Source organism: Artemia franciscana, chromosome 7, assembly GCF_032884065.1.
Source record: "Artemia franciscana chromosome 7, ASM3288406v1, whole genome shotgun sequence".
Taxonomy (NCBI): Eukaryota; Metazoa; Arthropoda; class Branchiopoda; order Anostraca; family Artemiidae; genus Artemia; species Artemia franciscana.
The window spans coordinates 25135815-25157173 of NC_088869.1; the positions used below are offsets into that span (position 1 = coordinate 25135815).

At 35.1% G+C, this 21359-nt stretch overlaps 1 protein-coding gene across 6 annotated transcripts in view; it reads left to right on the plus strand.

The window, feature by feature from the left end:
* The first annotated feature begins 2636 nt into the window (after nucleotides 1-2636).
* LOC136029063 (fasciclin-2-like) overlaps nucleotides 2637-21359 on the plus strand; it is a 196992-nt gene continuing 178269 nt past the window's right edge. For all 6 annotated transcript variants that reach the window (XM_065707095.1, XM_065707101.1, XM_065707098.1 and 3 more), the window contains exon 1: nucleotides 2637-2816. In XM_065707095.1, the coding sequence (XP_065563167.1) occupies nucleotides 2750-2816 (67 nt within the window). In that variant the 5' untranslated portion in view covers nucleotides 2637-2749. The remainder of the gene's footprint in view (nucleotides 2817-21359) is intronic.

The following is a 21359-nucleotide window of genomic DNA, read 5'->3' on the forward strand; positions in this document are numbered from 1 at the left end:
AGCTATCATCTGAAATGTCTAATGAAATATTCATACCTTCTCGTTTCGGATTTTTCCTTTTACGTCCCATTGTACATTAATATTGTACTAATATCCAAATATTAATACGTATTACTAAATATCCAACAGTTCTTGAAATAATGTTTTCAGCATTGAATGAGTATCCAAAAGTTCCTGAAATAATATTTTCACATAAATCCACACAGAGGTCTTAAATGCGTCTTACTCTGACGAGAGCATTGAATGAACTGATTACTGAAACTACAATATCTTTATAATTTCGAAACAATTGAAAAAAAAATCTTAGGAAACCGTAGTTTTTAGATAAGAGTACGCCTAAGGATCCAGGAGGGAAGGGGGTAAAATAATATAAGCATTTTGGAGTCCCTGGCACTATAAAGAAAATGTTACGGGCAATTCAATGGTACTAGCTTCTATTTTACGAGTCAGAAAATTTGTATTTATTTTCATTCATGGTTGGTCTTATTCTGGTATTAAATAAAAAAAACTAGTTTTTTTAAAAATGAAAGTAAGAAGCGACATTAAAACTTAAAACGAACAGAAATTACTCCGTATCTGAAAGGGGCTTTTCCTCCTCAACTCCCCGCTCTTTACGCTAAAGTTTGACTTTTTCTCTTTACTCTACTTCTCAAAACAGTAAAAAACTTTAGCGTAAAGAGCGGGGCGTTGAGGAGGAAAAGCCCCTTTCAGATACGTAGTAATTTCTGTTCGTTTTAAGTTTTAATGTCGCTTCTTACTTTCATTTAAAAAAACTTGTTTTTTTTATTTAATTTCTGGACGTTTTTTAATTAATGCATGTTTTGATCTTGGCTCTCAACACATAAATAATTAAAACGAAATTTGCATATTAATTTTTTTTTGGCTAAATGGCTTTCTCATAGTTTTAATCGGAAGATTTTGAGAAAAAAGGTGAGAGGGAGGAAGCCTAGTTGCCCTCCAATTTTTTGATTACTTAAAAAGGCAACTAGAACTTTTAATTTTTTACGAACATTTTCATTTTAAAAAATATACGTAATTTACGAATTAACTTACGTAACAAACTTCTATATTCGTATGTTTTATTGCGTATATGGGGGAGTTCACCCCCTCGTCGATACCTCGCTCTTTACACTAAAGCTTAAATTCTGTCCCTATTCCTTAAGAATGACCCTTGAATAACAAAGGCCGTAGAATAAATAGTTGAAATTACTAAAAATACTTTAACATGAAGAGCGATGTATTACGAGGAGGTAAACCCCTCAATTGCGCAATAATTTCTGCTCGTGTTAAGTTTTAATGCTGCTCCTGGCTTTCAGTAGAAAAAAATTTCATATTTATTTTTTCATTGTTTTTTTTTCTAAATAATGCTAGAAAATCCTGCGCTACCTTCATGGAAATTTTCTTCCCCCACGATAAATTCCTCCAAGGAAAGTTCCCCTAACATATCCCCCTCTTTTCAACCCCCCCCCCTCCAAGCCAAAAAATCCCTCTGAAAACGCCTGTACACTTCCAAATAACCATTACTATATGTAAGCACTGGTCAAAGTTTGTAACTTGTAGCCCCTCCCACGGGGACTGTGGGGGAGTAATTCGTCCCCAAAGACATAGTTATAAGATTTTTCGACTACGCTGAATAAAATGGCTATCTCAGAATTTCGATCCGGTGACTTTAGGAAAATAATTAGCGTGGGAGTTGGCCTAGGTGCCCTCCAATTTTTCGGTCACTGAAAAAGGGCACTAGAACTTTTCATTTCCGTTAGAATTAGCCCTCTCGCAAGATTCTAGGACCACTGGGTCGATACGATCACCCCTGGGGAAAAAACAAAAAAAAACTAAAAAACAAACAAATAAACACGCATCCGTGATCGGCCTTCTGGCAAAAAATACAAAATTCCACATTTTTGTAGATAGGAGCTTGAAACTTCTACAGCAGTGTTCTCTGATACGCTGAATCTGATGGTGTGATTTTCGTTAAGATTCTATGACTTTAGGGGGTGTTTTCCCCTATTTTCTAAAATAAGGCAAATTTTCGCAGGCTCGTAACTTTTGATGAGTAAGTCTAAACTTAATGAAACTTATATATTTAAAATCAGCATTAAAATGCGATTCTTTTGATGTAACTATTGTTATAAAAATTCCGTTTGTTAGAGTTTTGGTTACTATTGAGCCAGGTCGCTCCTTACTACAGTTCGTTACCACGAACTGATTGATAATAAGAAGTTTGAAACAGCTAGAATAGTTGCTTCTCAAATCGTTAGGCTACTTTACTGTTCATTAAGCTGTGCAGTAGGTTTTAAGTAGGTTTTTGATCACCAAATTTAAGCTTACAAAATCACTTTTTTCTTTAGTATAATTTTTTTAGCGTACCATACGAGTATCAAAATATCAGACCCCTTCAGAGCTACCTTTACCACTTATCAGTAATTTTAGTACTACTAGTAGTAAAGTTTTGCCAGGGAGTTTTAATCCAGATAAAAAGATACAGTTTTCACATACTTTTTGTTAAACCTTTGTAAATCCAAGATTCCTATAAAATTTACAGCCACAATACTTATTTCAAATTTTTTTTTTCCGGGCAGTAAATGACGCAATGGCGCATGCGGTATGCCAAAGGCGGAGTAAGAGGAAAAAGCGCTGAAGTAATCTAGACAAACTAGTTCTAGCTTTGAATTCGAACTGAATGATAAGTTACTGGTTAAGTTTTAATTTTCTGTGGTAGAATTCTCATTAAGGCTGTTTTTCTAGTCGAATGAAGTTGGATTTGCCAACCATGAAGTGGAGAGCTTTGACACTACTAGCTTTTGTCTATTTTCAAGGTTTGTTGAATTTTTAACTCGTTCTAAAGCTTTTTTTGGATTGCTGAGAATAGCCTAGGCCAAATTCAACCACAATATTGACCAAAATCTGTTTTATAGCCTATCCCCTGTCGTTTGGGTCAGGAATCATTGAGGAAGAACTTCTTTTGTAGAGCTATTTAGTGACTAGGTCTATTAATTTTTAATCATGAATTATATGTCCAAGTTCGGGCTTAGAAAGGTTTTCTCAAGGGACTAGCTCTAACCCTTCAGCATGTCTAGAATCTGCTAAACAGCGCAAGTAGAGAAGAGGCGGAAGTATGAGGTTGAAAACCCATACATAGACCATTAAGTGGGCTACAGGTCCATATCAAATGTTCTTTTCCCCTAGTAGCCCTACCATTAATAATTTTCGAAGTTTGTTAAAAGTCAATAGGCTATTTTGGAGGGAAAAGGAGTGGAAGTGAGTAATAAATACCAAAAATGACATAAAGCTAGTAGAGGTAATTGGAGTTTTTTTTTTGTCAGAAATATTTTTAGCCTACCAAGCAATAGAGTCAAAACTATTAATAACATTATTTCCTGTAGTTTGAATTGAAAGGGGAATTTAGGCTATTCAAACATAAACTCCCCAGACTCGCGACTGTGGAGCTTGCCTCTTCGAACTCACCTACCTTCCAAATCTAAATCTCTCTTCTGTGAGATGTGGTTCCAAAACTGTGCATTTCTTGTAGAAATTAGGTTAATTGTAGTGACTTGAGTCATAGTAGCCTTGGAGGGACGAAAAATGCCTAGAAGGCCAATATTTTTCCTGGACCACTTCATCTCCGTTTCATTGGTGCTTGGGTGTGTTGGGCCTTTAAAAGCAATCTTTATAGAGCAGTGGTCTTCGGTGCATTGCTATTTTGGCGGCTGTTCTTTGGGAACCCTAACAAATTACAACCACTAATCATCAAACAAAGTGAAGTGGTTGATATACCATATTCGAGATGGGAACGGACAAGATGGGAGATGGGACTCCGATAGTGCGATGTTTTTTTTATTGTTGCTGATTTTCTGGAGCTAATTGTAGCCTAGATTTAACATAAGTCAAGGTTCTTTTAGCTTTAGTTGCAGTTTATTGTGTATATAATATTTTAGCTTGTCGTCAATTGTGACTCCAAGGTACTTCTCATAATTACCACTCTTATAAACTTACATATACGGACCGTGATCGGAATAGGGTAGGAATGGTGAGGGTTTTTGTGGCCCAAATGGAGGACCTTGCATTTTGGGGGTCAAATTCTAATTGACGAAGCAAGTTAAGATATCGCAAACCTAATAAAATGATTCTGAATAAACCTTGGACAAATTGCAGATAAATTGAATATTGTTGATCCGAAGATAGATAAAAGTCTATCATTTAGAATTTCACACGAGACGATTTTTTAGACCCCTTGGACCTTGAAACCCTATGGAGGGGCATGTACGCAGAAATTGAGGTTAATATATCTTAATCAAGGTGTTTGAGCCATGCGTAAGATAAAGGAATCCTGGAAATCATACTAAAGAGTTGGAACGAAATACGTTTCGTTTGGGGACTATTGGCAAAAGAGGAAAGGGCTCCGGACTCGTTCCCTTGGGACATCTATATTTTCCCTATGACTTTCTGAATTGTTTGAGTATTCGCCTGTTTTTGAAGACTTAATGAACTTAAAGAAGTCTGCTATATTAAAAAAAACTTAAAACGAACAGAAATTACTCCGGATATTAAAGCGGCCTTTTTCCCTCCTCAACGCCCCACTCTTTACGCTAAAGTTTGACTCTTTCTCTCATTTCTAATTTTTAAAACAGGAAAAAAATTTAGCGTAAAGAGCGGGCATATTCATAAAACTTATTTGGGGCTCCTGACTTGTTTCAGCTTTTCTGAACGAAGATTTTAGCTTAGGAGTTGACCTGGGATTCGGGAAAGATATAGGAATACTGCCAACTGTGTCTGCACTGCATAATAGACAACAGGAGCTCAACTATTAGTGAGAACTTGCTCACTTCTTAAGTGAGTTTATTAGTTTATTTGGCGTTATTTTGGTGATTTTATGAAACCGTAAAATCTCCACTTTTATTTACTTAGGCTTTTGTCTTGAGCAGGTGAATTGCGAACCGAAAGTTCTCTTCGCCTCGGGTTGATTACCTATTTCCCATATGCTACAAATATTTGCTTGCGATGAGATAACCCGACAACTTCAAAAGGCAGTCCGACTTCTCAATTTTGCCGGCTTGGAAAAAGTGTTTTTAGTTCACACTTGGTATCAACTTACGCAATATGGAGGTTGAATGCTCACACCCCTTGAATAAATGGTGGAAGACTCATATGTGATCAGCCAGAAGTTAGTGGGTTAATTAGTACGGTACTTGTTATCCGGTACATAATCAAGAAGTGAAGTTAGGTTAAGAACATATTTTTGACACATAGAAAACTAAAGATGAAAGCTCCGTATTTTCGAAATGATAACAGTGAGGTTAGATTTAACTATATTATATCTACAAAGCTACTATGTAGTTTCCCATCGAGCCGAAAGCTAATACTGTCTGATATAAAGATCATAAAAACTGGTTATTGGTCTCATGTTCGCGATACAAGATCCTGAATGTGGTGGCTATAAGACAAAATTTCCTTATGTCCAGGTCTGAACTAAATACTATAATGATAACATTCTTATTTAGTTATATTCAGAAGAAATTTAATTTGTGGATAGTGAAGCGAGTCTGAAAAATTCAAGGAATAGAACTTCTTCTAAAATTAATGAATAAGAATTTTGCTTTTATACTGGTTTTTCCCAATAGGACATTCCACTATTAGCTTGATTAACGTAAGCATGCGGGTATGGGCGTATCCAGGATTTTTTCAGTGGGTAAAAAAATTACAAAACGCATTAGAAATTTACTACTACTACTAATAACTCGCTTGTAGGACAAAAATTTAGGGGAGGTGTATACATACTCACTATCCCCCCCCCCCGGGATACGACCTTGCCTACGGTTTTCCAATTCTGTAACATATTATACAGAATGCGTGTTAGAGTGGTAGAAAACCTCGAGTGTATTTAGATATTGAGACGATTAGCTGCCTTGTGTGAATGTATCATAATCATTTTGGACTAGTTTTATTATATACACTAGAGAACCTAACTGCTGATCGCGGAAAGCAAGGCGACCAGCAAGTTTTTCATTTTCACTCGTTTAAATTTAGTAAAATGGCATATTTACCTTATCTGCTTACAGGAGCCGCACTAGATCCAATCATTAACTTTGGAACAGTTTGTCAAGTTGACACAATGCTATGTTTGTTAAAAGAATTTTGTTCAGAATCACTTCAGTTCAAAGGGTTTTACATAACCCTCATTTGAATTTCGAGCTTTCTAACTAGTGTCTTTATTTGTTTCTGGTTCTCTCTCACTACTAGTAAAGATTAAAAACTTTATGGACATTTTCTTTTCTGTGAAACATAATTAAGAAAATTAATTCGAAGTTTTGAAATTCTCTAGGTTTTCTTGACGTTTTCTTATACTAAATTTAAGATGCAAACTCAGTAACAAGTAAAAGAAAAGAAATTTAAGGTTTTAATTTACACGATACCAAGAATGATGATAATCTGAAATTAACTCGCGATTAGCAACTAGGAATTGACTACTGTTACAACAATGAAAGTCGCAATTATGAGAAACAGGTCGTTTGAAGTTGAGACAGCTTAAAACAACGGATACACCTAAAGGAGGAAACCTCGCAGTGAAACAAGTCAGAAGTGTAGCCGGTCTCGATCATTCCCAAGATTTAATCTCTCATACCCTGTTTGGTGCTGGAAATAGAGTTTTTTACTTGGCGTTCAGTTTTCTGCTCTACTCCCCCAACCCCTGTGTCAGAAAATTGAACTGGGAACTAAAGCTTTTAGAGCACCAGTCTGCAGTGTTTCCACTAGCTTCTTTCTATAGTTTATTAAACGTCGGAATTTTTCGTAAAAAAAAAGTAAATGGTGTTTCGGATTCAGTAGAATTTTCCGCCAGCCGTTGGTTGCCGCATAAATCTCATGGTCGAAGTACACGAGACCGCAAAGCCCGGTAGTTTTTTCTATCCTAATCACAGTTACAAGATTTGAATTTCGCCCAGATTTGAAATTTTTTTTTTTTTTGTTGACTAGTAATGTTCCCCCAACATTCTTTTTGTAGGGGTTTCGTCCAAACCTCTTATATCAAAGAGTATCAATTTCCAATACCACAGACGAAAAACGTCGCAGATCAGACCGTATCAAAATTTGGGTAGGCCGATCCGTTGACGTCGAATCGAAAATTAGTGTTGATACCAGAATTCTGTGATTTGGGGATATATAAGGAAAGATTGGGCATGGCATTTTAAGTGGGATTCTGGTTTTCCGTAGATTCCGTAACTGCGTTCTTTTGTCCATGATGACTGGCATCAAATATCGTGGATCAACGGAAAATCCATAGCAATAGAAATACTGCTAGTCTGCAAATGCATTTGAAATATTAAAGCAAGGTATGCCCGTTCGGGTACATTTTCTATCTTGTTAAGCGAACACGTCAAAGCAAAGGAGATCAAATTCCACGTGAAATGCTTGATTCATAATCATGATTAAATAAAAAAAAACTAGTTTTTTTAACTGAAAGTAAGGAGCGACATTAAAACTTAAAACGAACAGAAATTACTCCGTATATGAAATGGGTTGTTCCCTCCGCAGTCCCTCGCTCTTTACGCTAAAGTTTTTAATTGTTTTAAAAAGTAGAATTGTGGCAAAGAGTCGAACTTTAGCGTAAAGAGCGAGGGACTGCGGAGGGAACAACCCATTTCATATACGGAGTAATTTCTGTTCGTTTTAAGTTTTAATGTCGCTCCTTACTTTCAGTTAAAAAAACTAGTTTTTTTTTATTTAATTTCTGAACGTTTTTGAATTAATGCATGTTTGATTTTGGCTCTCCGCACATAAATTATTGAAATGAAATTAGTATATTAATTTTTTTTTGGATAAATGGCTTTCTCTTAGTTTTGATGAGACGATTTTGAGAAATAAGGGGTGGGGAAGGAGGCCGCGCTGCCCTCCAATTTTTCGGTTACTTAAAAAGGCTACTAGAACTTTTATTTTTCAACGAACGTTTTTATTAGTAAAAAATATACGTAACTTAAGAATTAACTTACGTAACAAACTTTTATATTCTTATATTTTTATTATGTGTACGAGGGGGTTTGTACCCTCGTTAATACCTCGCTCTTCACACTAAATCGTAAGTTTTGTCCCAATTCTTTAAGAATGACCCCTGAATCAAAAAGGCCGTAGAATAAATAGTTGAAATTACTAAAAATATTTTAGCATAAAGAGCGAGGAATTTATCTCCTCCTAAATACCTCGCTCTTTATGCTGAAGTATTTTTAGAACCCCTCATATGCGTAATAATCTCTGTTCGTTTTAAATTTCAATGCTATTCCTTACTTTCATTTGAAAAAACGTTTTCATGTTTATTTTTTCATTGTTTTTTTTTATAGTAATGCTAGAAAATTCTGCGCCCTTTTCATTGAATTTTTCTTCCCCCATGACATATTCCTCAAAGGAAAGATCCTCCCACAAAGCCCTCTCCCATCAACCCCACTCCCCAAACCAAAAAATCCCCATGAAAACGTCTGTACACTTCCCAATAACCATTACTATATGTAAACACTGGTCAAAGTTTGTAACTTGCAGCCCCTCCCCCAGGAATTGTGGAGGAGTAAGTCATTCCCAAAGACATAGTTATTATGGTTTTCGACTATGCGGAACAAAATGGCTATCTTAAAATTTTAATCTGTTGACTTTTGGAAAAAAATTAGCGTGGGAGGGGGCCTATTTGCCCTCCAATTTTTTTATCACTTAAAAAGGGCACTAGAACTTTTTATTTCCGTAAGAATGAGCCCTCTTGCGACACTCTAAGACCACCTGGTCGATACGATGACCCCTGGGGAAAAGAAAAAAACAACAACAAACAAACAAATAAACACGCACCCGTGATTTGTCTTCTGGCAAAAAATATGAAATTCCACATTTTTTTAGATAGGAGCTTGAAATTTTTGCATATAGAGTTCTCTGATATGCCGAATGCGATAGTGTGATTTTCGTTAAGATTCTATGACTTTTAGGGGATGTTTCCCCCTTTTTTCCAAAATAGGACAAAATTTCTCAGGCTCGTAACTTTTGATGACAAAGACTAAATTAATTGGAACTTATATATTTAGAATCAGCGTGAAAATTCGATTCTTTTGATGTATCTTTTAGCATCAAAATTCCGTTTTTTAGAGTTCCGTTTACTATTGAGCCGGGTCGCCCCTTACTACAGTTCTTTACCACGAACTGTTTGAAAAGAAAATAATTCGGTATTTCGGGGCTTCTGACATTATTACTCCTTTGCGGAAGTTAGGCTCAAAATTGAAAAAGGATTATATTTTTTCTCTGGGCCCCTTCCACCTCTTAGTTCGTTTATTTTCCCGTTAGTTTTCACCTGTTTTCGCTTTATAGTTGTGTTATCTCTTAGCAGTTCTTTCGTTAGTTGAGTTATGGTTGTGGTATATATGTTTTATCGCTCGTATAGTTGTGTTATTTTCAAATTATACTCCGTAATAGAGAGGCTCCGAACACCCAGCGTTGTATATTAAGCTCTGAATTTGACGTTTTTTTCTAACGTGACCAGATTCGTCCTGCGCCCTTTTCATTGAATTTTTTCCCCCATGGCATATTTCTCCAAGGAAAGATCCTCCCACATAGCCCCCTCCCTCAACCCTACCCCCAAAACCAAAAAAATCCCCCTGAAAACGTCTGTACACTTCCCAATAACCATTATTATATGTAAAAACTGGTTGAAGTTTGTAACTTGCAGCCCCTCCCCCAGGAACTGTGGGGGAGTAAGTCACCCCCAAATACATAGTTATTATGATTTTCGACTATGTTGAACAAAATGGCTATCTCAAAATTTTGATTCGTTGACTTTGGGAAAAAAATGAGCGTGGGAGGGGGCCTAGATGCCCTCCAATTTTTTTGGTCACTTAAAAAGGGCACTAGAACTTTTCATTTCCGTTAGAATGAGCCCTCTTGCGACATTCTAGGACCACTTGGTCGATACGATGACCCCTGGGAAAAAAAAAAAAAAAAAAAAAACAAACAAATAAACACGCACCCGTGATTTGTCTTCTGGCAAAAAATGCAAAATTCCACATTTTTGTAGACAGGAGCTTGAAACTTCTACAGTAGGGTTCTCTGATACGCTGAACCTGATGGTGTCATTTTCGTTAAGATCCTACGACTTTTAGGGGGTGTTTCCTCCTATTTTCCTAAATAAGGCAAATTTTCTCAGGCTCGTAACTTTTGATGGGTAAGACTAAACTTGATGAAACTTATATATTTAAAATCAGCATTAAAATGCGATTCTTTTGATGTAGCTATTGATATCAAAATTCAATTTTTTAGAGTTTTGGTTACTATTGAGCCGGATCGCTCCTTACTACAGTTCGTTACCACGAACTGTTTGATTGGTATTCTACAACAAGAATGTATGTTTCAAAAGAATGTAAGTTAATTTACATGGCAACATTAGTAGTAAAAATACTATTTAGGTAACAAAGATGCGACTTCAAAGCCAATAAATCTTACCTTCAGAAACCAACTTTGATTCATTCCAATTTGACACTTGCCAAAATCATTTACACTATGTGACAAGTGCCACGTTTAGTTAAAGTGGCGAAAGTTTGCTTATGAGTGGTGTGAAGTGTCACATGTGGTGGGAAAAATGATGCCCATAGATGTAAACCAGGTGGTGGGAAGTGGTTGACTCCCGATTCGATTTAAAATGATCTAGGCTTTAGCATCAAAGACCTTCATGGAATAGATAATTCGCAAGCATATCCCCAGATAAAAAAGGGTATTTCCGAACGATGGCTTCAAAATTGTTGACCTTTAAACTCTAAATGTTGTTACAAAGCCAATGTCGTTGTTTTAAAGCTATACATAGTGATATATATACCACATCAACACAACCCATGAGCAAACATCAACACAACCCATGAGCAAACATCAACACAACCATGAATATTTTTTTTCGGCTAGATGATGGGTACGCTATAATCCGAACTGGTAGTGTATACACACACACATGTATATATATATATATATATATATATATATATATATATATATATATATATATATGTATATATATATATATATATATATATATATATATATAGCCTGTATCGTGATTTGATTTTAAAGCGTAGCAAATATAAATTTAGCTGCAAGGTAGGTTTAAGTAGCCTCGATATTCTTCTGTGTTTTTGTCTATTGCGCAAAGTAAAAGTCGATAGTATTTGCTAATAAACGGGCCAAGAGGCTTTATACGACTGCCTTTAGCAATAATTTTTTAGCTATAAAGAACTGGTTGAATAAATGCTGGCTTTTTGCTAATGAAACAGGTTTTATTATTAGCAACTCTTTGTGAAGTTTGTATCTTAGTACTCTTATTATTTTGTTGTAGCAACGAAAGTTTAGTTAGGTATAATGGTACTTCAGTCGAAAATTGATTGGTAATGAAAAAATCAAAAAATGAACATGAAAGCTATAACATGATAGTTATAATTACGACATAGACACTAGTCTGTCAAATTCTAATGTAAGATTACATCTTGTCGAGTGAGTTGGGTTACTAAATCCTTTGAGTAAATAACCAACTATTTAGGGTGGATGCGTACAGTAATAAGGTGTGCAACAATTTGGGTTGGGGGGGCTTGGTCCAAATTTGGGGAAAAACATAAAAACGAAAATTATAATTCAGGAAATAACGAAAAAAGCCCCAATATTTGATTATTTGGTTATTTCAAGGGAGATAGAACTATTTGAAGGTCCTTACGTGCCTTATTTAGGAAGAAAATTGCAGAAATAACTTTTAGAATGTCAATTTTGATATAATCAAATTGACTTTTGCATGTGCAACCCAAGCACTTAGTACCTTTTTAGGTATTTCTTCTGTAACTGTTTACGCCTGAAATTCTTCAGAAGCTGGGATTAACAAGTAGATGTTTGGTTGCTCCGATAAACGTAATTTATCTAACTGTTATTTAGCTCGTTCCATAAATAGTTAGGTGATGATAAAATGAAACGTTTAGTAAATTAGCCAATTCTAAAAGTGGTGTCTGGGCGGGGTCCTCTAATTTACCAAAATAATTCAGACCAAAAAGTAATCGATGAAATAAGCCCTACATTGGTTAAATGAAGAGGTCCCTTCAATATTTCGTGTTACATAAGTTACAACAATCTTGCTTTTGATCCTGATTTCTTCTTTGGTGCAACATTTATTTTGCTTTTTTTGTTGTCTGTAATGTTCAATGCGAATAGCTTTAAAGAACTTACCGTATTTTGGTATTGATAAAAATAAATTTATGTAATTCGATTTTTTTTTTCTGTAGAACTAGAGAAAGAGAGGATTTGTGCTAAATACCAGACTAATCCATGCCTTTTCTCCTCTTAAATTAGCCAAAAGGATCCCCAGGGAAAAAATTTAGTGGTTTTTAATCAGTTCAAAGTGACAAAAATTTAACCCTCTCATCCCTCCCGGGGAAAGATCCACTCGCTACCAAACTAAGAGTCAGGTTTGTGTTCACACTAGGGTAAATCTAAAGTTTAGGAAGCTTCAAAGAATGTTCAGCCACCCAAGATCAAAGCTCAATATGTTTATCTCATGCAGTTTTAAGATAGACACAACATTTATGTCGTTGTCTTAACCGTTTGATGAAGTCTTAGGGGGCCTTTAAAATGTCTACATTTGGGTATACTTTTAGGTATATATTGTTTACTTTTGGATGTCTGGTGGGCAGCTTTACTTATCTTGGTAGTATTATTAGTAAAGAAGGTGGGAGCAATGAAGATGTTAAAAGTAGAATAGCCAAGGCTCAGGCTGTTTTTCGCAATTAAAAAAAGTTTGGAAGAATAGGAAGATAAGTCTGCAAAACAAGATTAGAATACCGTATTGGTAGGTACAGTGATGGCAGTGGTCAAATATGGCTCTGAACCATGGGCGCTCCGAATAGCGGATGAAGATTTACTAGATGTTTTCCAGAGAAATTGCCTACGCTTTGCTCTGGGTACCCGGCTGACTGATCGTATTTCAAACAGTAGGCTGTGCGAAAAGTTTGGTTCAATCCTGCTTTCTAGGACCATGAAGAAAGAACGGTCGAGATGGTTAGGACACGTTCTGCGGATGCTTAGCTGTCCCATTATTACCCTACCGTATATGGTTTTGTTTTATTGAATTTCACCATGTGGTTTGTCAGACCTGTGTGGAAGTCTTATTTGTTCTTCTGATTAAAATTTGATAGTTTTTTTTCTCAAAATTTTAACTGCAGTTGTCTTTCTTTCTTGTAACCCAAGGTTTTTGTCTCAGAGCTTGGCCTTTGTCAATACTATATTTTGATATCTCCATGGTTGTAATGTGTATTTAAAATTGAGAGCAGTGTAATGAGAGAAGCAGTTTCAACTTGACATAATAGTAGTACCTGTATTAGAAGAAGCTTCAGAAGGAATTGCAAGCTTAAGGCTGTTGCTGTAATTGTCGTTATTATTTGGCTGTGTGTAATAATTGGTGGTAATTTTTCTTTGGTTTTCGCATAAGTAATCTAGTGCTTCACGGCTTAGCATCCCGCAGCTTAATGTAATTCTGCAATTAAGTGTATAGCTATGAGAGTTATTAAGTCTTATAGTTACGCACCGATAATCACAGTTCACGACACTCTTGCCTAAAGACAATTTATGAAGAATCAGCGTTTTACGAAAAACTACACATTTTCGTCAAGGATAGGAGTGAAACGTTGAAATATTTAAATATCATTCATTTCATGGCTGCAAAGTCGTGTGTGGAAATTTGCTTTCGACAGGAATATGCAACAACCGAAACAAAAGCCTCTCGTTACATTTCTCTAGTTAGGCCGGCGGAGTCTCTTCAATTGTTAAGCCATTTAACAACTCTATTTTGTGGGGGGAGGGGAATGGGTGCACCTAACCTGTTTTGTGTACGCCCTTGGACCAATGTTTTTCTTTCTTTTTGCAATGTACCTTGCTAAGGAAAACCTACCTTAAGTTTTGATATATTTTTCAAGATCCTGATTTCGAAGATTCCCACCACCGCAGAATCTTCAATAGGTATTCAAGAAGTATTTGTCATTTATATTTTTCCCGGGGGAATAATAAAAAAAATGAAGGGGGAAGGAAATAATGGAAAAAATTGATAATTTGACGTAACCGTATATTTAAGAAAAGCTAGTCCCCTCCCCTTGGGCATATCACTGTCATTGCTGTATATATATATACGAATGACTGTTTTGTTGAACAAAGTTAGTTTTTCGAATGAATAATTTGGTGCTCAAGATAGGATAATATATGCAAATTTATCACAACTCTATTTATTTTTATGTAATAAAAGTGACATTTTAGAATTAGTAAGGTTTTACTGATTTTTAATGTATTTTCTTTTATTCCATCAATCTGTCCTATTGACTTATGGAAATTCCTCTTAGTTTTTGAAAGTTGAAATGCTTCTAGTATTTTTCCCAGCTTCTGTTTGAAGAAGTCCAACTTCTTGGGATGTGTAAGTTTGACACTAATAGAAGTTTCCCATCGAATTGGTTTCCTGTTGCTAAAGCCGTCACAGTTGCCAAGCAGCAACTGCAAAAAAGCTCTTGTATTGATTTTGTCATAGCTTCTTTTATCACTGATGAATTGTTATTCTTATTACCATTGTTAATGAACAAATTTAACTTTATTTAAACTAATCCATCAATTTAGAACTGTCATTGGCTCATAATTATTTAGGGGGAGGGAGCTATTGGTTTTGAATAAGTAAAAATACAAAGAAGGGCATATTATATAAAAAAACAGGAAATTATAGACATCAGAGTGTTGCTATAAAGTCAAAGTTTTTCTTTAGGTCCAGCACTAATTAAAAGAATAACAAAAAAGGAATTCTATCCCCATGTCTTCTGGCATGAAAATTGACGAAGGTACATCTAGCCTACATCAATGGAACCTCAACCTTCATACGATATTTTTGAAAGGAGGGAGGCGGTCTGATGATCAAGGTGTCTATTAACAAAACTACTGAGGGGGTCAAGTGCATTTTTAAAAATTTAAGGGAAGACAATTTTGTTGTTTTTTTCAACTAAATATGCTAAATATTTTAATATTTAAAATTTAATGAAAATAACCTAAAGGTATTTTTAATTTCTAGATGGGGGAAACCCCCCTCCACACAATTTACTGATGATTGGAAAAAGTACGTGATTAGAGCCAAAATACTGACATGCTGATATTTTTTGGGGGGTGTAGGATCAGAGGATATCTTTTGAGGAGTGGGAGAAAGTAAACCACAAAATTGTAGGTTTTAAAGCCACAGTTTTAAAAAATTTTCTGGCAAGTAGGGGTAGGGAATTCAGGCTGATTCTAAGAGGGCAAAAATTAGTTGAACCGTCCTCCTGACCTTCGACGTTTCCTAAATCAGATCGAAGCCTAACAACGAGAAAATATTCGCACATTACTAAGTCAAGTAATGCAAAAAAGGGAGTATTGCAACATCTCGTAAATTCAACTCCAACCTTTGTGTGAGCTCTCTTGTGTGCATCATTGTGAATGAAAGCCAATTGCGTAAATCATTCGCAAACAGTCTTAAATGTCAAATTCCCGGTGGCACTGCTGGTTATGCCTCGTTTGTCACCCTCGTCTTGCCCTTATTCATGATAAGTCTCCCCTCCAAAGTTGATTTTGACTTATTGTAATTTCAGTAGTGACTACAATGGTCCTGTTCAACCATACTCTGTTTTTTTTTTTTTTTTTTTTTTTTTTTTTTTTATTTCAGTAGTCTATTTCAGCTCTGGGGAATTTGTCAATGTTAATAGCCATTAATTTTTATTTTTTAGTTCAGAGTACAGTCTTCCCGTAAAAAAAAAAATAAATAAAATAAAATGAAAGATAAATTGCTTTATCGTTTATAATTTGTTCGAGTTGTGATGAATGCTCATAATAAAGATACACGCTAAGTGCAAAGCCATTGTTTTAATTCCCTAAATGTCTAAAGTAATTCCAGGAATGCGTTGTTGGTTATTTAATTTCTAACCGGTCACATTCTCAGGGGATTACAATTCGATTTATTAAGCCGACATGGCGTGACTCAAATGCTACGCCCAGGACCTCTGCCGCAGCTTATAGATTTTTGATAAGATCTGAGCTCATATCAATCTTTCAAGAGGATAGTCTGATGAGTGGCAAATTTATTGAAGCCACTTTTTAATTGCTTTAGGGTCATTCTTATTTAAGATATAGGTAGTTTCTTCACTTTATTTTATGCCTGAGGTAATACTTAATAACTTTTTAAAGATGGAAACTCAATGATGTGGTAATGTTCTACAGTAAATCAATGTCGAAGTAAACCTTAAAATCAAAGTATGCTCTATAAATGAGATAAGATTCACGCATCATTAAATGCACATGCAATATTACATTTTACTATTATCCCAAAGGCTCTTTGGCCTGTAAAGAAGGGGGAAGATAAACGAGTCACTTATTCAGAGAAGAAAAAAAATAATCACTTACAGAGAGATGAGCAAAAAGGAGAAGAAAAATAAAATAAAAACTATAGAAAACAAAATTAAATAGACTAATAGATTGAATAGACTAAATTAATTAAGTAGATTAGTAGATTAAATAGACTGCAATGAAATAATAATAATATATATATATATATATATATATATATATATATATATATATATATATATATATATGAAATAAATAAAATAAAAAGTAGATAAAATAACTTCTAAGAAGCCAAAGAGTTTGTAATAATTTTTTTCGAACAAACCGAATGAGTGGCACCTTCGAGCTGATTCGGGCAACTTATTCCACACAATATGACTCGTAATTAAAGGATAAAATCTGACCTTACACAAGGAGTAAAAGGAACTTGAATATGAATAAAAGCTACCTTATACTAAAATTTTGCCACTTAAACTTCAAAGTCTCCTACGAATTTGCTTGCACACAATTATAGAAAGTTTGTTGAATTAATCGAATTAACAAGTCTGTATTAATTTTCGGTGCTGATTGATTTTTAATCCAATAAAATCCAAAACCTGCTAAAAAGCTAGTCCTTGGGTCCGAAGGGGTGCTGGCGGTTTGTCTTGAGATTAAAACTTCTCTAATCGCCGTAGGATTGAGGTAGGTTGACCACTCGACTAAGAACATTAAAAACAAAAGCGCCAGAACCGTAACAGTTGCGGTCATTTGTACTAAAAAGCCTAAGAGAGTCGTTAGATGGTGTTGATAGTCCGTGGGTGCAAAATGATCAAAATATAAGAAAGGATTGTGGCGGAGTAGTGGCAGGCAGCGAGTAGTGAAACCCTCGTAGTATTCGTGATAGCCTCTTCATTTCATTTCTGTAAGTAAGCATCGATGTCCTGCTACAATCAATCCCAAACCATTCTCTAGGGATATTCCCCCAAACTCCTCTTGATTGCACCTCTGATTCTAGCCATAAATTATAATGCCAGCTCTTGTCTAATTTGTGCACCCTAGTTAAGGATCACAAATAACAGATAAACATCTGAAAAGCTCATACAAAGTGTGTTAAAAATCAATCATTTTCAGGGACCTGTTCAAGTCCCTCTCATCTCCATTTCGTCATTAAGTGCTTAATCTAAAGTCATCAGAAACGTCATCGCTCATAAGCTGGGGAAACAATAAATTTGACACAATGATCTAAATTTTTTCCTCCTAGACAAGGGCAGAGATCAAGACCTTCAAGGATTGAATTTCATACAGACGTTAGGGTTTTAACGACTGGTTTATTATTATTATTTATTTTTTTTGGTTTCTTTTTCATCTGCTCGTACTTGGTTTTATTTAAAAAAAAGTTGAAATGAGTGAAAAACAAGAACTTCTGTCTCGAAGCGTAATGATTTGAGACCCAAGGAGGTGTTAGGAGTCCCCGTCCCCGTGGTGTATGCTACTTACCACACATGGGAAATTCACTTGCTTCAATACCCCCGTTACAAGATTTGGGTACTTGTTTTAATAAACGTAACACAGTCGAGAAGTTTGCTGAATATCAGATTTGAAAAAAAAGTTTCATAGCCACAAAGACAAATGACGGGTAACTAGAATGCATTGGACTTGTATAATTTGGGCTATATATACGCAGATTAAGGGGGAGGGGATGTTAGGTTAGGAGAGATGTCCAAATACTTTACCCCCACCCCTCCCCTTATGTGCGAATATATAGCACAAATTATGTTATTCTATAAACTAAAGGTTGTATTTCATTAGGATTAACCTAACTTAATTTCTTGGGTGTGTTTCATTTAATTAATAAGTACCCAAGATTTTTGATTGAAAACAGTCTTTTACATTTTCTTTAATAGTGATGAAAACAAAAAAAATTACCCCCCTCCCTAGATTTTGCCCCCCCCCTTTAAATTCTGTCAATTGATACCACTGGGACAATCTTCTGTTGTCTCAAAGCTTATGTACCTTTCATGATGTTCTACATCCTGAACAATTTTTGATATTGTTAGGATAATTCAATTCGACTAATTTTAGAACTGTCGATTCAACAGTAAATGTTCTGATCAAGGCATATGCTAGCTTTATTTCTATATCTGCTCTGTAATTTCTCGGCAAAAGAAAAAAGGGCTATAGAAAATCGGTTCTTTGGGAATTATCAAGTCCGATAGAAGTTGTTCGAGGGACAGATTTGATTGATTTTTCCTTCAACAAAAGATGTGGACGGATTCGATTCCCATTACGGGAAGGATTTTCTTGTTGATGGTGACTGAACCATTACGGAATACATTATTGACTTTTGAAAGGCCTCGGAAAGATTTCTCTAGAGTTCTTTCAGTTTGCAAGTTTTGTCTGCTATTCCCTTTGATTTGCGAATATTTAAGTTAGATCTAAGCTATTCTTTCTTCTGTGGAGGAAGAAGGACACTTAGCTGAATAGCACTTATTCTCACTTGGGAAAAAAAAAGTTAAAAACAAGGAAACAAACAGAAAGGAATCTAATTATTTGTTATTCCCGTACATTTTCAAGATCGGTTCAATTTATTTCAAATGATACCTCTCAAGCCCTGTCAAGATAAGCATCAAAACTTTTTTTAAAGGGTAATCCTTTAAATAATAAAATATTGAGTGTATCAGTTAGTTCTGTTCATGGTTCGTTGTTTAAAAATAATTATGAATCTTCTTTTAAATGATTTTTATTTTTCATTTTTTCTTAATGATTTTTTTCCTCATAAAAATGATGTAGGATTGATAAACCCTGCATTTTTACATATCTGATATGAATGGTTCAAATACATAGCAATATAGACCAGAGAGTTGGACTTTTGATTTATTTTCTCGCTAGATACACTCTATTCAGTTTATATGTAGGTTATTTACTTTGTTAGAAAAACCCAAAAGCTTTGAAATCAATACGTTTCACTGTTATTTTTTTTTGGTACTTTTTAATTAAACGAAACACATTCAAAATTAGGCTTAGGTTAGGTCTCAGAAAACCGGTTTCATAGCCACAAGACAAATGACAGGTGATACAATGCATTGGATTTAAGATTTGGCTATATATTTGCGCATTAGGGGTGAGGGTAAAGTATTTGGACAGGGTGAAGTTAGAAAACAATTTTTACTTTATAATATGCAGAATAATTGTAGCTATCATATTTTGCATGCAGACCCGATATACTTAAACTTTACCTAGTCTAACCTAATACTTAAACGTATACTAAAATCTAACCTAAGCGTAATTCTTGGGTGTGCTTCGTTTTATCAACAATGGTTTATGTGCTGATAACTTAAACACAGACGCTGCACTTGGTTATTGGTTTGAATTATGTAAATGATTTTAAAAATTATAAACGATTTGATTAGGTGAAGTGAGCGGAGTAAAACCTGTTGGATGTTCAACGGTGACTAAGTAAAATATACAAAGCGTATATAATATGAATATTTGAATCAAGAGGCTAAAGTGGTTCCTAGGGGTTTCTACTATACTGACTTATTAATAAAGTCAGTATCAGTAAAACGTACGAAGCATATATGCTCTGAGTATTAGAATTTAAAATTCATAAGAGTAAGGGCCGCTGATTGTTAATAGAGGTCAACAATGTTATAGGAGAGTTAAGATATTTGGATTCTGTTACTTTTTGGTCAATGATTGTTATTGAAAGACTTCGATTGATGTGATGCGCTTGAAGCCGGCGGGAGTGATGGTGTGCATTTAACTCAATCTCTTTCGATTTAACCATTATTGGTTAACCCTTCTCCTTCAACTGAACCTTCCTTTGAATCAACTTTCATATAACTCAACCCCGTTTAACTCAGCTCAATACAGCTAATTTTTGGTAAAACAAGATTAAGCACTTGTTTTTAGAAATTTATGGCCGGCCATTGAATGTGAAAATGTTTTCTTTATGTCTGCTCGGGCCTTGGAAATAATAGGTTTTTCTAGTTTGAATTACACAAGATAGAAGGATAAGTTGCTGTTCTTTCTTCAAGAATAGTGGGGTGAGGGTTTTTAACACGTCAAAGTATCATTAAAAAACACTTACATAATTATCAACCAATGAATAAACACCATTTCATTTGAGTCAGACTTTGAGAGTGTTCAAATGCATAAAGGTTAAGTTAATTTGAGTTGAGCAACATGGGATTGAATTGAATTTGTTTGCATTAAGCGGATTAGCGGAAAGATTAAATGAGGTTTAATGTACATGGGGTTAAGTTGAATGGCGAATGGGCTGAATGGGATTGAGCTAAAGAAGAATTGAGTTGAATGGGCTTGAGTTGTAATGAAACCTCGAGCAACGACTACCCAAAACTTCCACGACTACCACGACTAATTCTTAGTTGAATTGTGTTTTCTAACTTGATATAAAAAATAAAGCAATTTTTTTATATATGAAACAAAAACTACAAGATGTTTGTCCCTATAGAAGGCCCAGTGTCTAGAAAAAAGGCTGCAGAGTCTTACAAGGCTCCTTGGCCTGGATCTTCACTTGTGCTGTTAAAAACTGATGTTACGAAATAGTTTGTGCAAGGGAAGTGTCCTCTCGTGCAACCAGGCATGTTGAATCTCAGCTCAGGGTAGCTGACATTTAAAGCTTTTTTTTCTTTAAAGGTTTGGAAATGTAATGTCACTGAGAGGAGGTGGAGATTAGAAAAACTTGTAAAAAAAATTGTTGAAAGCTGGACTCTGCTTCTATCTTTAGAAGTAAACAGACACATTATTATATGACCACAGCGCCAGTAGAATCTTGTTCAATAACTGTGCTTAAATATTCTGTTAAACAAATTTATTGTCATTTTTGCGGTTTGAATGAAATTCACTAGCAAAGTAGCCAAGTCTCGATGTTTGTTTAACAAAAGAGGTTCTTGACTGTTTTTTTTTTTTAATAATTATAGTCACCGCCGTTAATAATTACCATTGGTGTATATGGTGTCGTGAAATGTCAATGTAAT